This window comes from Candoia aspera, chromosome 5 (genome assembly GCF_035149785.1).
Source record: "Candoia aspera isolate rCanAsp1 chromosome 5, rCanAsp1.hap2, whole genome shotgun sequence".
Taxonomy (NCBI): domain Eukaryota; kingdom Metazoa; phylum Chordata; class Lepidosauria; order Squamata; family Boidae; genus Candoia; species Candoia aspera.
Genome location: NC_086157.1, coordinates 47,008,838 through 47,026,180, shown reverse-complemented (window position 1 = coordinate 47,026,180; position 17,343 = coordinate 47,008,838). Strand labels below are relative to the sequence as shown.

General features: G+C 35.6%; 1 protein-coding gene across 3 annotated transcripts in view; it reads right to left on the bottom strand.

Moving 5' to 3' along the window:
* Positions 1-17,343, bottom strand: part of REPS2 (RALBP1 associated Eps domain containing 2) — an 84,314-nt gene that overhangs the window by 31,732 nt on the left and 35,239 nt on the right. For 2 of the 3 annotated variants that reach the window (XM_063305140.1, XM_063305138.1), the window contains exons 7-14: positions 14,993-15,056; positions 14,049-14,191; positions 12,699-12,790; positions 11,804-11,875; positions 10,501-10,567; positions 6,849-6,923; positions 3,222-3,264; positions 546-682 (exon numbers count right to left, since the gene is read on the bottom strand). In XM_063305140.1, coding sequence (XP_063161210.1) covers positions 546-682; positions 3,222-3,264; positions 6,849-6,923; positions 10,501-10,567; positions 11,804-11,875; positions 12,699-12,790; positions 14,049-14,191; positions 14,993-15,056 — 693 coding nt within the window. Of the gene's footprint in view, positions 1-545; positions 683-3,221; positions 3,265-6,848; positions 6,924-10,500; positions 10,574-11,803; positions 11,876-12,698; positions 12,791-14,048; positions 14,192-14,992; positions 15,057-17,343 lie in introns of all 3 variants that reach the window. The other variant, XM_063305139.1, reaches the window with a different exon arrangement.

Sequence of the window (17,343 nt, the reverse complement as noted above, 5' to 3'; positions counted from 1 at the left end):
TCATTTGCATATCACTCTGCTAAAAGGGTCAGTGTCTCCAGTAACTCCACTAAAGGTTCAGAGTTGATGGTTTCATTTATATATTTAAATTGTCAACTAGATTGCAGTTATCAGAGATTACATATGTGGATATTCCATGTACTAGAGCAGTGTTTCTTAAACTATTTTCCCTCAGGACCCCTTCCCACCTGTAAAAATTATGGCAGACCCCAAAAGAGCTTTTGTTTGTATGGGTTATGTTTATGATATTTACTGTATTATAACTTAAAATTGATGCATTTGCTGCCACTATCGCTTCTCATGATTGTTTGATGGGATTTTAATATTGTATTATTTTTCAACATAGGCTGGCAAATTATTTTGATTTTGTGGACCCCTGAGAGGGTCTTGGGGCACTTGCGGGGGTTCTAGGATCACACTTCAAGAAACACTGAACTATAGAAAAAATAGGGAAGATGTTTGGTGTGTAAGAATTTAAACTGCTCCAATTAGTCTTAAATTGTTATTTAAAGTTCTGGGGAAGTTTAAAAGCTTGTACAGCTTACCTTGTGTGTTTTGCTGGAAAATTTTATTTAAGTCTAAGGAGGAAGCTCTGGAATGTGATTTTTGAGGTCTTGGTGGAGGAGCTGGTGGTTCCCCCCCTTTGTTCATTGTATCTTCAAAAGATGTGCTAGAATAAGACCTCAGAGGAAAAATACAAAATTGAAAAAAGAAAAATTATTGATGGTTTTTGCTCATATGGCAAGACTGTTCTAAGTATGCACTCATTTTTTTTCATTATGCTATTATTCATGACTTGTCAAGGATATATCCTACCTTTTATCCAAGAGCTGAAAACAGTTTACATGATAGTCCCTTCATTTTATCTGCACAAAAATCCTTGTGTAGGTAGTTTTGGCTAAGAATGTATTACTGACCCAAAGTCACCGAGTATTTGGGTCTTCTCAGTCCTAGTCCAATACCTTAACCACTATACTAAACTGGCTCACAATGAAGATGGAAGCTATTCATTAAATTATGATATATCCCTACCTGTCTGTTTGGCAGGACCCTGATACCTCACCTGAAACTGAACTGTTTTGCATGATTCACCAACACCTCCTTAATGATGAATTGAAGGAATCACAAAAATGGGTGTTCATTAAAATAATGTCTTCATTTTAAGGGTGATTGGTTTAAGAGTAAACAGAATGAGACTGTTCCACAGAGCAACTGGAGTGCTGTTACTCCAACCCAGGACTTCATTTTTAGCAGAATTGGGAGACATTTACTGTTTAATTCTATACATACAGACTGAATATATATTCATTCATTCATTTGCAGACACTTGCTCATCTGACTCTGCCTTTGAAGATATCTCAGCTTAGTATGTGGCAAACTGCTATGGGAAAAAAAAATGGTTTAAGTTGGAAGTAGTAGGTTTCCAGGGAATACATACAAAGAATGAATAAGGAACACATGAGGAACAACCTGTTTAGAGTAGGGCTGTGCAAAGTTTTTCATTTGATACCAGAAAGTGCTTTGGAGTGTGCAGACTGCAAATGTAGCTTCCATCTGTAATTCTTTCAAGCAGTGATTTCTTTTTCAAGGGTTGTGTGACTGCACAATCATAGGAAAAGTGTGGGTACTCTGAGGAGTTGCAGACAGATATTTATTTATTTATTTCAAACATTTATAAGGTCACCCACCTCAACCAATGTGACACTGGGTAGTTCCACTATTATTAACATCTCTTTGCCTAATAATTCTTCTTTTTAGCTTTGTCTTTTATAGTTTTTTAATGTTTTTTAATAATGATAAATAATTGTTTTACTATTTATTAATTTAACTGGGTTTTTTTAGCCTTGTACACTACCCAGAATTACTTGTTTATGAGATAGGTGGCTATATAAATTTGACAAATAAACAAACAAACATTAACAAAAGGTAACCATATATAATTTTAAAAAATCCAATATAGAGAATGGTGAACCAAAAGGGATAATTGAAATAACCAGAAGGGGACTCCATACAGCTAGACCCAAATCTGTTCACATTCCCAGGCACTCTGAAGACCCTTTCTGAAACTGAGTTCAAAAAAGGCAGAGTTTAGCAACTGCATTTCTGAGAGATAAAGCTGACTTCAAAAGTTGGGGCTAGGGTTAATTTTATTTTGTTTTGTTGCTTTCAAATCAGTCTTGACGCCTGGCAACTATTAGCATTTGAAAATACCTTGGTAAAATGCATATTTCAAATACCTTGGACCATGCATGTTGAAGAGAAAATATATAGTGGACCTATTTGTACACAGGGATTTAATTTTCTAAAATATGCTACAAGGAATGAAGATTATTCCACTAATATATCTATGTTCTGACTGTTATTAAGACCATCTGGGTAAAAACTGCATAGACTGTCATTTAGTACTGAGCTGAAAAGGAAACAATAAAAGACATCGCTTCAAAAAAGAACACTCTTCCTTTGTTTGATACTTATTTCTTTCTCTATGTAATGTTAGTACTATAGGAAGACTAATAGAAAATATTTTCTGAAAGACAGTTACCAATTTTGCTTATAGAATTTAACTTCCTTATCCTTATCGTACTTTCAGCTTGATTAAAAGGTCAATATAACCACAACATTAAGTTAGCTATGGCATTTATTGAAGATAAGACTTAGATGTGACCTTCTACAATTTAGGAAATTGTAGTATAATGATTACAAGGAATTTCCAACAGCATATATTCAGAAAAGTATTTACCTCTATATTCTGTTTTTATTATTTTATTCATCAATTTACTGTGAGGTGTTTCCATTATCGTAAATAGAATAAATAAAAATCCGTACATTTTACAAGAACAAAATAATAAGGGAAAGTACAATTATCTGATCGACTATATCACAAAAACTTTAGCCAATTAAAACTGTATAAATAAAAGTGCGATTTGCTAAATGGAATGCTTATTTTTGAGGAGTGAATTCTGTTTAAAAAAGGTTATGTGATGTGTTTTTACATCACAGCTACTCTGTACAGGAGTTAACATGTCAGTCAAGAGACATTCAGAAACAAATTAGTACCTGTCTGACATTTCACTGTAGTTTTTGAAGGTCCACTTCAAAAATGTTATCTGAATTAATGTAATAGATAAATACATCTTTTTTTGTCTACTTTATATTTGCAATTTGCTGCAAAAGCAGCTATATATACTGACAGTCCGATTTCTTTGTTCTTGCTTACTTACCTGGACCTTGGTCTCGTTTTGAGTGTGTTTGATTCTTGAGCAACTATAACGTAAGATAATTTGTTAAGAACACTGTCAGGAAATAAAACTGTTCACAATATTCACTGATGCATCAGTATAAGTCATTGTAAACATGGAAACAGAGCTAATAGGTGCTCAAATACATTTAGGTAAAAAAATCATCCCTTTCAGGATAAAACTATTCTTCAGAAAATAAGCTTCCCATACTACAGTTTGCATTAAACACTTTTTTGTCTTTCTTCTCTGTGAAACCACCACTGAAATTGAGTAAGGTCAATTTAAATTAAATTTTAAATTAATGGTCTATAATTAACATTTAATGATACTGAATTTTGGAATAGCATTTTTGTAAGTTTCCAGTCTTGATCAAAATGAACAGAATCCTCTGACAATATTCCTTCTTTTTTTCTTCCTTGAAAATACAAGGTTCTTTAACACCTTAACTGCTGGCAAGCTGTTAAACTTCACATATCTACAAGGCTTTGATAGCTCCACTGAAACATGGTAATGTTGGAACCCTCAGCTGGAAAAAACTGTTAGCCACAATACACTTATTCAAGGAAGTCAGGCAAAAAAATAATAAAATAAGGGGATGAGGGAAATGACTTACTTCTCTTCTAATAAACCATGATTAATTGGACTGAACTAATTAAGTTTGCACTGCGTACACTGCCAGTACACTGATAGGGTATAATTTTTACATAAAACTACAAGCATGTCTTAGGGCTTATCCTCATGCCCCTCTAACTGTGGCACAAAGATGTTCCACTAACCATTTAAAAGAGATGTCCTCATCACGTTGCCTTCATCCTATCCCCAGCCCTCCACTAAGGGAACTTAAATTTGTTTTTAGCCGCTCCATTTTAAAAGTAGTGTTTTTTCTTTTCTCGTAGCAAGTCTTGCCACGGACACACAATCTACAACACATAACCAACAGTGCCAGTGATGACACAATCAAGGGATAGGATCTGCTCAGATTCTCTTAGGTACTTTAGGTTTCTGCTGGCATGCTTCTTCCTCTCTGGTCCGCTGACTCTCTTCCATTTCTTTTTGCTGAGAAATTCAACAGCCAGCTTCATAAGATTGTGTGTGAGAGAAAAATAAGTATCTTTACTAATACGTTGTTTTATTTTTGAAAGAAAATTGCTTTAAATGGGTCAAGACTGTCTTGGCTTTCCAGGCCTTTGATCTGTAGCTGATCTGAGGGAGGCTGCCTGGTAAAGTAGAAAATCCTGCTTTATCAAGCAATGACTTTTCACCCAATGGATCAGCTGTTTCAGTGCCAGGTTCTGCTAGAGGACTAACCCTATGGGTCTAGCCATTTGAAGAACTTCATGTCTCCTCATGAATTTAGGGAGAGTGATTAGTGGTTGGGTTTCCTGCTGGCAGGTGACACTTTGTGGGAGAAGAAAAAAATCTGGAGAATCCACCCATAACTTTCCTTATTTTGTTCTCCATTAAAATGGCATGGCAGCAGCGTTCACTGGGCCTGTCAATCAGGCAGAACAGAGCTTGGCTCTCAGGGCAGTTCAATTTATGCAGCCTACATTTCTTCGGAGAGATTGGAGAAAAGCACCTTAATGCATCCATGAAGAAGAGCCCTCAGTCTTTTTCTTCTCCCTGGCTTTGGCTTTAAGACAGTGGCACTGCTGAAGAGAAGTACTCTTGATTGTTGAATAATTCCTCATTTTAAAAACAAAAAAGTGCATAGAGGGAAGGCAAGAGAAGGGAACGAAGAGGGTCTTTTAGGGTTGGACCACTTTCCTGCTTTTCTCTTTTCCTTGCTGCTGCCTGCATTTCCTTACCATTATTAGTAATGCCACCTTTCTGCTACTAGCCAGCCTATTGAGGCTGCACTGATTTGCCACTTTAAAAAGCCAATTTTTGCACTTGATGCCCACAGAAGCAGAATATTACAGCAGCAATCCCTCAATATGCAATTCATTTTAAAATAATAAATGTAATATTTAGCAATTCATTATGTCAACACAACATTTGCTATTAGTGTTAGTCACTCCATTTCATACATGTGATGGGGATGGCATTTACCTACAATTAACCATGCCATAATAAATCAGTCATGATTTGACTTGGCTATAATGCAATCTTCTCTCTCTCTCTCTGAAAAACAGAGAGCATTTAGTCACATGTCAAGCATTCCTGAAATTCCGAAACTGCACAGAAGTTATCAGTGGGGCTGCAGTGACTCCCTATCAAGACTCCATCAGCAACAGCAACTAGTCATAAATTGTTGTGATCACTACGCTAAGTCCCAGGAATATCCAGATTGCCAGTTGTTGATAGTGACTATGTTCAAGCTTTAAGCGTTATCTGGATTTGATGAAGATGCGACTTAGCAATGTAAGGAAGTGAATTGTGATCAAACTTATTTGAAGCAAAATAACAACCACTAAGATAAAGAACATCTGCAGAATAAACAGAAAGGGAATGAAGAAATGAACTCAAATGGCTATCAAGAAAAAATGTATTATGTTGCTTGCTATATTTTTTATAAAGTCTTTATTGTGCTTAATTTTAACTGGATATATATTCAGTCCAATCCATCCATTGTAGGATGAAGGCCTCTTTATTGGACGTTATGGACTGTAATCTACCATGCTGGTCTAGCGGAGATTCGTTTTTTACTTTCCAGTCCAGGACTGAGAAAGGGTGGCTGGCCTAAATCACCCCACCCAATCCCCCCTGCCCTGGCTTCTGTGGCTAACAGCTAAGACTAGACCTGGGTCTCTGTGTTTCTAGTACACAACCCTACCACTTATACCACATTGGCAATACAGATATGAATGACTGGTCCTTGGAATAGAGAGGGACTGATCCTCTTCATTCTAGTACTGACAGCGATACACTTCAATGTTCAGGAAAGTCAGAATCAGGTCTGTCCCTTGGAGGAACCTGCATCTAAAGTTCACCTGTGACAGATTTGGGTCCTAAGATAGATGCTAGAACATTTTACAGACCCGGAATGGAATCAGGGACAGAAACAGCAAGCCTATTGACATCCAGTGAACAAGATTCTGTATAAAAGCCCAACATAATGAAACACCTTACAAAATGACAGCTCTTTGGAACTAATGGACTTTCAAAAGAAAGTATCAGGACCCTTGAGAACTGAACCATTTACTTAGAAAAAGATCTTGATGGGACTTGTAAACCAGACTAAAGCTGTTATTTGAGGCTCTACAGCTGCTGGAACAACACATGCTTTTCAGATCTCAGTGTTTTGCAGTCTAGTTTAGGTAACTCAATTTTACTTGTTAAGTGGCCTCCTATGCTATAAACCTTTTGCTTGGATTCTGCTGGTTTTTGGACTGCTGCATTGTATCTTAACCCTGATTTCACTAAATACCTTGTTTTCTGTATGACACCATTTGTATTTAAGGAGCCAAGTCTTGCAAGAGGACCATATATTCAAATTTGAGGCTATTCATATTAGAAAAAGGCAAGTAAGGAAAGACCTGTACAGATTTCAGTATTTATGCCTAATATGGGGAATTAGATAAAGGGAAGACTTCTCATAATATTAGAGATTTACAGTAGAATTTTTCCACTGACTGTATTTGTTTTTATACAAGACATTTTTCTTACCTGTTTTGAAAGGGAAATGTTGAGATCCTTTAAAATCCTTTGGCACTGCTTGGATAGAAGCACTCACTTTCATACCTAATTGAAAAGAAATAATTATTATTTGATATTAATTATTTAATCGAGGCTAAAATATTATGATTAATTCCCATTAAAAATGGCCTTAGGAGTATTTTGCATCATTTTAAGAAACAGTGTGATAAAGAAAGCAAGTTTATAAAGAAATTATTCTGCAAAGTTCATGCATGAAGCTCAAAAACCAGACTCAAAGTATCATATATATGTAGCGTTCAACGAATATAACTGAATTTAGGTTCCATGAACAGAGCTCTGCTAGGGATTGAATGTTCTCACCAATCAATTCCCTAACAATCTGTTGTTGAGGTTGAGAAAGTTTCCAGAACAGAATGAGCTGCAGTACAATGATGAATTGGCAAAAAAACCCTCTGCCTCTTCTGTGGATCAAAGCTTCTATTACTGTAGATCCCAATTCCTTCTGCAGCAGAAAGGGTTCCTTTCACAGTAGAAAATATATCTATCCATCAGTGACACAATGGAAAATAAACCTTCCAATATTAAAAGCACATTAAAATAAGTTAAATTATGCAGGTGCATAATTTATTCTAACAGGAGTGGAAAGTTCACTGCAATAAAGAGAAATCATAGAGCAGCAGTGACAGCAGTGAATTTGGAATTGATGACTGTAACCCAAATATCTTTTTGGTGCAAGCAGAAACAGAACTAATACTGAGACTTTTTGAACCCCATCATAATTTATTTAGTACAATTATAACTCACATTTCTCCAAAATTAGTCCTATATATGTGTTTAAGTAAACCATAAACAGAACAATCAAACAAAAAATCAGTAGGAATTACAGTTTTTGTTATTAATTAGATTGATATAAAGAGAATACGGATTGAATAGAACACATAGTGCTGAGTGAGACCTAAATGAATTGTATGATTGCATCAAGATATTTTTAGCTTCCATGTTCATAGTTAGTATCCCAATACTCAGTTCTATAGCTCAACAGTGTGGGATAATCTATGAGCAGGTAGTGACCTACATTGAGTAGGTAAATAATGACTTACTGTATATACATACAACCAGATCACTTTCAGCTGAACTCTACATAATTTTACACAATCCACATTCTCAGCAAGAATTGAATATTATATGGAACTTGAAATTCAATTCAAGCACAGTATAAACATACTTCCAAATATATCCAAATTCATGAATTTTGTTTCTGTTTGTTATGAAGTACCTTAGAAGTATGTTGCTGCTGTTGTTAGTTGCCGTCGAGTCGTTTACGACTCATGGCGACTCTATGTGTAACAGAACGAAAAGAAGTATAAACCTCCCAAATTAATGGAACTGGCCCAAACGGCTAAGCTAACAGCATTGATAAGAGAAAATACCGTGTCTGGATTTGCTTCTACTTGGCAACCACTTTTAGATTATTTGCTTGTGTCTGAAAAAAATGAAGCTTTGATTTTGGGTTTTGATGATTAAATGGTTTGATTTTATAAAAAATAATGTTGCTAAGGTTTAACAAATGGTAAGAGATTATATTTGTATAAAATGCATTTATATTTGTATTGAAGACGTTCGGAAGTCACTTTCTTTTTCCGCGTTCTATCTGGTTCTGCACTGTTATAGTTTTTCTTTAGTTCTGTACTCTGTCCTATACTCTATATTTTGTATTTTAGCTAAACTTTGAAAATCAATAAAGTTCTTTAAAAAAAAAGTATAAACCTGCCAACACTAAATTACTCCTACAAAGTGAATTTGCTTGGTAACATACACAAAACTCTGAAGATGTCTAGAGACTATTATTAGGTGAATATTCAAGTAGAACAATTCATATATTGTTACATGCTTGAAGATTTTACTGAAATTTATTCTGGGTCACTGACTCAGCTGCAACTTCCTTATCGTATGCTACCTCATATATTTCTAACAATTATGCTGTTCTTGGAGGAATTAATGGACAGGCTTTCAAGGTTCTGTTATTCTATTCTATTGCAATAAAGAGTATTCCTGGAATCCCTGCTGTGCCTGTTTCTTGTCCTGGGCTACCTCAAAGGGTGGGCACACTGTTCATAGTTCTCTCACCATTAAGTACATTACAGGTTTTCTGCCTGCTTCTGCCATCTGAGCTTTTGTATGGCATCAGGGTAGCTTTGTCCAATAAATTAAGTATTATAATTTTCCTGTCCAGTGTTGAGAAACTAAACTTTATTCTACCTAAATTCTTCCTGCCCTCTCAGCTGAAACAGGAGGGAGAAAGGGGTCCATGGGACATAGTGGGCAGAGAGCAATGAAAGACTGGATGGATTGTCACTGAAACTGAAATCAGGCTGTTCCCTGAGGAGGAGCTGGTTTGTTTGTCACCTCTCCTAGTAAGAATAAATTCATAGAACAGCAGATGACAGTATCTCTGAAGGCAAACAATGACAACTGTAGCTCTCAGCTGCCTAGATATGCTAGTTGTAACATGCAGAGAATCATTACTGGCAAGTTTTTCTAAAGGCAACAAAGCTGGCTAATATTCCTATTGATATGAAAGACAGGAGCACAAATATTGTTCTAGAGTTGCACTGGTTTTCTCTCTCTTTCTCCATCCATTTCCAGGTGATTGGAAGAAGATGCATTGATGAATTACTTAAATAATTGGAATAAAGCTTTCTAGAATCATGATGTGAATTGGAAACACCTTGGTAAAAACTTCTACCACCACTATGATAGTGATGAAATTTGCACTTCAGGGAGATCAGTACTAAAGCCCAAACACAACATGTCTCATGCCCCTGCAGGAGAAGACAGGATTGCAACAGTCTGGCTTAGCAGTCTGACTTTACCCATCAGCAGACATGTTCCAAGAGATCATCCATCTGAGTCTAGACATATGGAACCTATGACTGTTGTGTCCACCTGATTTCATGATGAGTGAGTTTAATAGTCTAGAGATGCTCTTGGTTCTCATGATCAGTGCAAAAATGAATAGGATAAGACACTGATTCCGAAAAATGCCTCTAGTGTAAGAAAGCATTTTTTAACTCCAAGAAATAGTCTTCATTAAAAACATCACAGTTCCTTCTGGGAAGTAGAAACAATTTAGAATAAAAGGTGCAAAGTAAAAGATCTTCTTGTCCATAAGCAGTAGCTTGAAGACAGTGCCCAGAGCTGAGTTCATACATCAGTTTGAAAAATGAAAGGATGATACAAGAGAGACTAGGAAGAGAGAAGTAGTCCACTTACATGAACCTACATTCTTGTAAGATGCATTAAAACTCTGGGCTGTTGAGCAAAATAAAGGATAAAATCAGGGATCAGCCCCTAATGAACTTTGCCATCTGCTGATTGTTTATGTCTAGAGCACCTTCCATTTCTTTCCCAGAGCCCACAGAATTTCTCACATGTGTCCTGAACAGGAACATCAGGAGACCTCTCTCCTTGTCCCCTTCTCTTGTCCCTGTGACTTGTCAGCCAGGCTGGTTTGGACACAGGTTTCTCACTCTTTCAGAACAGCATTAGACCCTCACCCATGAAGAAACACTAGTGTTGGTATTTTCTATCCAACAGAAATTGTGTAAAACACATATTACCACTTTAAGATTAATTAAGAGATCACAGTTTAGAACTGTACCTTGTTTATCATCAGTGACTGTATCCTGAATCAGTGCAGCTTTACCAGGCTTCTCATCAAGTGAAGTCTGTTTGTATCAGAAAGGGTATCGATTTGAGAAGATTAAGAAAAAAGTAAAAGGAGAAAGACACAAGTATAAGTTGAAAGTCAGGTCATTCAAAAAACTACAGGGTGAGAGAAGCCAATAATGTGGGGAAAGATGTGGAAGAGAATGCCTTTAGGGGTAAATTAAAATTCCTCAATTATTTGTATAATTTTGTTTTGAACTTAAACAAGTTTTTCTAGGATAAGCTGGTCGTTTGATTTTGTACAGCAAAAGGGCCATTCAGCTGTGTTACATGCAGTATAATCTTATGCAAGTTTGTTCAGAAGTATAGTACAAACAAACTTTCTAATATGTTTGCTCAGGATTGCAGCCTAGCGTCATTCTGTTAACATTATTTTAATCACAACCTGCAGTTTGCCAGTGGTGCTGCATTACAATGGCAAATTAACACTTGACAAACACATGAGCACAACTTGGATGTTTAATGAACAATGTTCAGATAAGCTAGTTTATACAATCCCAGCAAAACACCAAACCACAACATTTTAGATAGTTATAGTTCAGCAATGGTCTTACTGGGGAATACTCTCATGAAACTAATGAGAGTATTCTTTTTCTTTGACTGTACAGATGGAGAAGCATAATTTTATTATGGTTGTAAAAGGTATCCCCCATACACATGTGAGCTGCATTCACTACCAACTCTATAAGATGCTTGCCCATACATGTGGACTGCTTAAAGTGCTCTTTCAAGAAAACATTCACAGCAAGGTGAATTGACCCTGAGTGGTGACAAGGGGAAGAAACAGTCAGGGACCAGTGGCCCAGTAAATTAAATTGTTTATATTTACTGATCACATCTCAGAGATCGTATAGCTAGCATGCTGACCTAGTAGGAAGGGATAAAAAATGAGAAGGCCAGATGGGTTTATCTAAAACATTCTAATGTCATGCTGAAATTTACGCTGTGTCTGCCTTTTTTCTTTGTCTTGCCTTTGCAATGTAATAGGTCAAGGGTATGTAAGTTGTGGTTCTCCTTTTGCTCAGGGCTGCTCAGCAAGCTGCCAATGCTTTGCTGGGAGCCTAGTGTACACTGTAGTTGTCTGCATGCTTAATAAATTTATGTTGTATCTTCAAAGTGATTTGTTTAAGTGAGCCAGGTTTTGTCCACAACATTATTAATGACACAAAAGGCATGCAAATAAATTGTTACATACTGATCAAAGCAATAATTCTAAAAAATAAATGGTCACCAACTGGTTCAACAGAAGTTGCCTCAAACAGAATCAGTGGCTCTGAGTTATTTGGATCTTCGCATACAGTTTCAAGCTGATTATATTAAAAATATAAGAGAGAGAGAAAGCGATGGGGAGAACGAATATTAATCTCTGGTGAGAAAAGTATAGGAAGGTTTGTTTCTACTTCTAAACATTCAGGAATGAATTATATAATATTTTGACTATTTCTAACAATGAACCCATAACTCAAACAAAGCATGCAAAGACTTCAAAAATTACACTTACTGTTTTTAACTAAAGAAGGAAAAAATTAGGTTTGAGCTGGCCAGAGGTGATTCTTAAGAATGCACAGCTGATTCTGTATCTGGATACAAGGCTTCATTCTCTTGTCAAGGATTCAGTATTTCATAAAACAAAATTCTCCCATTTCTTCCACTTTGGCAACCTCCATAATACCTTCTTTCAGCTAACTATGCGGACCCAAACACAACAAACTGCACCCTGATTATAGTTTTGACATCTAGCAGCTGCACCACAATTATAGAGTTCACCTTATCAGCATCAAAGCTCAGGTAATTGAATCTAGTCTTCTTTCCCTGATTTGTGCTTTTCCATCTGAGAGGTATATTGACTTTAGGGCTTAAACAACTCACACCGCTCTCTGGAAGCGTTTGAATTGCTATTGTCCAACCAACCCTTCACGACCAGTGCAAACAGTTACGTTTTAGTGGTGAAGGAAAAAAGTTGCTAGAGAAAACATTGCTTTGTAATTGGTCACTAACCCACTTAGATAAATGCACCAAAGCAAGACACAGTGAGGAAAATAATCTGCTAAAGGTAATTATGTAGTGAAGACTGTTTTATACACCATTATTAAAACTTAAACATATTAAAACAAGAGGAGTTGTTCATACCTCAGTCCTACTGAAGTCTCTTGTCTGTTGATTTACTGACAATGACTCTGAATAAGAATTCAGTACATGATCACTTTTAGGTTTAAGGGAAGCTGGAAAGGAAGCAAGGTAATTAAGCATCTCAGTCTTTATAATAATCATTTTCTAGACTTATTTTCTTACTGATTTCTACTTTAGTTCATTGTATAATCTAATGACAACAGCTGGCCACTATTCTACTTCATAGTACAAAAGTGGAGTTTTTTATTATGTGATCATTTGAACCAAGGTTCCCATATATTTAAAAATAATCTTTAAAAACTGAATAAGCTAGTCATGGTTAAGTGGCAGCATTTAGTTGATTTTGATGTACCCAAAAAGACTAAGCAGGTGCTGAATTTGGTTAATTCTTGGATGGGAAACCACAAGGAAATACTAGGGCTATAGCCTAGACTGGGAAACTAAAATGAAACAACTAGGGAAAAAGTATTAGAAAGATACTTTTGATTTGGATAGGTAAGATAGTACTGTTCAATCACTGTTTTCTTTGGGATGAAAATATGGGAACTTTGATTATTCCCAGAAAGTTGTAACTAAAAAGTGTCTCTTAAAAAAACAGGCAATATATATTAAGACCATTTCATTTCCAGGCAGCCAAAACTGGCATAAATGGTACTAAGTCTTTCTAAGCAAACTCAGAAATCCTGACTGGGTCATTTACCATAAGGGTCCCAACTTTCTTTGTGCAGTTGTGCCTCTTTAAATGTAAGAACAATACCAAGGCAAAAAAAGAACCCATATAAAATGTTTTCCATATTAGTAGTTTAGTATCTAAAGGGCACTATACTTATTTTTCAATTGGGAAAGTAAGATTTATAGAACAGCAATAATCTCATTAGACCCATAAAAGCTACATTAGCTGCTATAATGCCAAATTATTGTTTTTTGCAATAATTGTGACCTTAAAGAGAAATCCAATAATTGTTTGCAGTTGTTATTCTACAGAGATGTAATGTACTATAAAGTGCATTGCAAGGTCATGGATATAAGATTAAAAATAATGTCACCACAGTATGGAATAATCATATTGGAAACATCCAGATGAACACTGTCGTGCAAAAAGGCCTTCCAGTTTCCAGGTCGTGAGCCAATAATTTTAAGAATTTCATGACACAGACATCATCAACATATTAGCCAAGGTTTTTGGCTACAGGTTTTCTGTTAAGCTAGCCCTAATACTGCAGTTATTAAGAGACCACTGAATACCCACAGTTTCAGAGTGTCTTTCCTATAATTGCTGTTTAAAACAGGCTGTGACTAAAAGGCTGTTTTAATTAACTGAAAACTTATATACAAACACTGAAGCTTCACCTGCATGAAGATAGTCAGGCAAGAGCGTCTCTGGCAAGCTGTCTGGCAACAGGTAGCCATTCTTCCGAGCAACAACAAGGTGAAAGGCAGCACAGAACTCTGCTAAAGTCAATGCTCCATCACTGTCAACATCACTAAGTTCCCTACAAATACGATAGTTATTATACAACCATATTATAAAGAACCGAAACCTGTCTGCTATACCACATTTAGCTCATATACATCTTAAAATTTAGACCATTGTAATTTATAATTGTAATTGTAATAATTTTTATTACAGTTACAATTATAAATCACAATTATAATTTATAACAAAATAAATTGTAATTGTAATAAAATAAAATTACAATTAAACTAGTAATTTTTTAAAAATTACATTATGAAATATCACTTTAAGTCATTTTCATTGTGATGTTTCCTTGTATGACTAGGCAAGTTTAGAAATGTTGTAAAATCCAAAAAAAAGTTGAAGTGGGTAATTCTAATATAAACTAGATTACTACTGTTCAAGAGAATCAGGATATGGTTTCTATTTAAGTGATGACAAATCATGCAGTTTGGTACTTATATGTTATGCATTAATATGGGTTGTATGTTAGGTACTACTTAGTTTTCATATAATAACCACAACTAGAAGTGAAGCTTATGATGTTAACTATTCTGAATGTACATTTATCTGAACTTGGTTCAATCTATGTACTCTTAGGTGCCTTAAAATACACTTTAAAACATTTTTAGACTACAGTGCTATTCAGATTTTATTAGGCCACTGAAAAGATAAAAGCATAAAATAAATATTAATATACTCTCTGCTTTGCTTGGACCTCAGTGTGAGGCATTACTGAAGACTTTTTCTGTTGGATTGGTTTTACATACAGAGAGACACAGAAAAGGACACACACAGAGAGATAAAACAATATTCTGAATTACAAAATAGTACTTACCATATGTGTGAAAGCTCAGGGATGGGCAGTTTAGATTTTGTGAAGAAATTCTTAGCTACAGAACCTGTTAAAATTATGGCCAGAAAGCAGTAAAATAAATAACTCAGCAACAAATTTTCTACTGGTATCCTTCTGATATTTCTTTTTTAAAAATGAATCATTTTACAGCTTATTGTCTACTGTTTATATTAGCCTAGAGCACTGTTTTTGTTATGTAACTTGAATAGTAATTATGATATTTCTTGCAATGTTCATCAGTATTTTATTGTTCAGAAAAAGATTTTGAGGCTTCTGAAGGACAATCCTTATCTGTTGTTTCATATTTTTACCTATTTGCTAACACTAAATAACTCATGTTTAAGGATCTTAAGCAAAACAGAATTTGAAATCATATTCTATAAATTTCCAAACGACAGTTAACTGCTATCTGAAAATTTGTACTGAGCAAGGCATGAGTATCTACCCTTTGCTGCTGTCTCTTCACATGCGCGTGCAGACACCCCCCCCATACGAACAGAATATGTATATGTATATCCATACTATAAAAGTATCCCCCAAAGTCTGAAAAATTATTTAAAACAATGAAGTTAATAATTCAATAACAAAAAGTAATTAATAATTCAATAATATAACCTACAAAAAGAGTACAAGTTGAAATATAATAGAACTTCAGTAAAAACATATATTGAACTATGAAGTGACATCAACCTTCTAAGGCCCTATGGAGTAACTGCTTGGACCACCTTTTGAAATATTGCCATGGTGGCTGTGCCAGTCTGTCTTCAGGAGGAAGGACGCTCCATAGGGTTTCTACCATCACAAAAAAGGACCTTCTCCTGTCCCCCGCTGACTGGACCTTACATGGACTGGATCCTTGGAACAATTCCATTTCAGCCAAGAGGACTGGACATATTGTTTCTACTTCACTCATTTCTTTGGCCTTGAATATATTTATTTATAAGCATGGGCTTCTGACGTACTTAAAAGACTTGTTTAATATATCTGAATGCCATGTTTGAAAAAAATGCCTATTGTGTGTACCTACAGTCTTATGTGTATCCAAAAACCAAAGCTGTCTCTATGATGAACTCTTGGGAATCTCACAGGCATATTTCATAATGTTTTCTTGCAAACAATATGAACACAGATTGCCCTTGACTACTTCTGGGATTTTTTTTTTAATTCCCATGTTCAAATGTGGAAGCAAATGCTTACCAATTACTTGCAATACATACTTCTGATCTTAATCAAAGGTAAAATCCTACAGAGGAGATGAAAACTCACGTTTATCAGAATACTTAAATTCCAGTAAGAGGTGGACAGCAATACTAAAGTCTAAAGCAGACAGATTTTAATTTAAAATGCATAACTTTTTTTAATGAGCTACCAGATGAAACTGAGAGTTTAATGAAACAGTTTTCATACACAGTATTTTATTTTACAGAGCCAATTTAAATAGCCAAGGATATCTGTTTGCTTAAGCACAGCAATAGGAGTGCAACAAAATGCATATTATTTCACAGGACAAAAATCTAAATACTGTCACCAGAGTAGAAATTTGGTTCATAAATTGATTAGGTATAAATATCATATTAATAGGAACTAGTAAAAACAGAAGCATTCTGCTCCGTTCCCTTTTACCTTGACATTAAAAATGTTTTCCTGATTCATTAAACTACAGTTTGCTATAATTAAAATTGGGAAATTCCAGTTTCAGTGCTAGCATCAAATCATGTTTTTCAATTCTGTTTTAGAGAAAGCTTTAAGCCAGTCTGTAGTGGCAATGTGGAAGACTATTGTATTTCAAGGAGTTTATATGACATATTTTGATTTTCTCCTTCACACGAAGAAGCTTAGAGTTGGAGTTATACTAATGATCAGCTGGCTTGTTTTTTATTTCTGTTTGAAATGGCGGGGAGAGGGAGAAGAGAAAACCCCAAGATTGTTTTTGTTAATCATTAGCTTAGCTGTATAGCTTCCCAGGCTCTTGGACGATAAACAGGTGCTCCAGACCCTGGGAACTATCCAGTCAGAGTCAGATCCTGCAGCCTCTGTACCATGGAAACAGGGTCACACGGTGTTAGGACCAGACTTTGAGAAAAACCTTAGATTGCCCGTCGAGTTTGGGAGCTTCTGCACAGACCTGTGCTCTGGGTGCTGTGGAAATGGAGCTGCCCTGGGATAACGCCACTGTCTTTATTAAGGGGCTCCTGACAGGCTTGTGTGGTATGTAACAATTTTTCTTTATGTTATGCTGTTTATGCTTCTGTTTACTCTGTCTAAACTATGTTTCTGTTTAAATCTGTTTGCTTAAGTTAATAATAAAGCTTAAAGTCTCTTTACTCACTGGT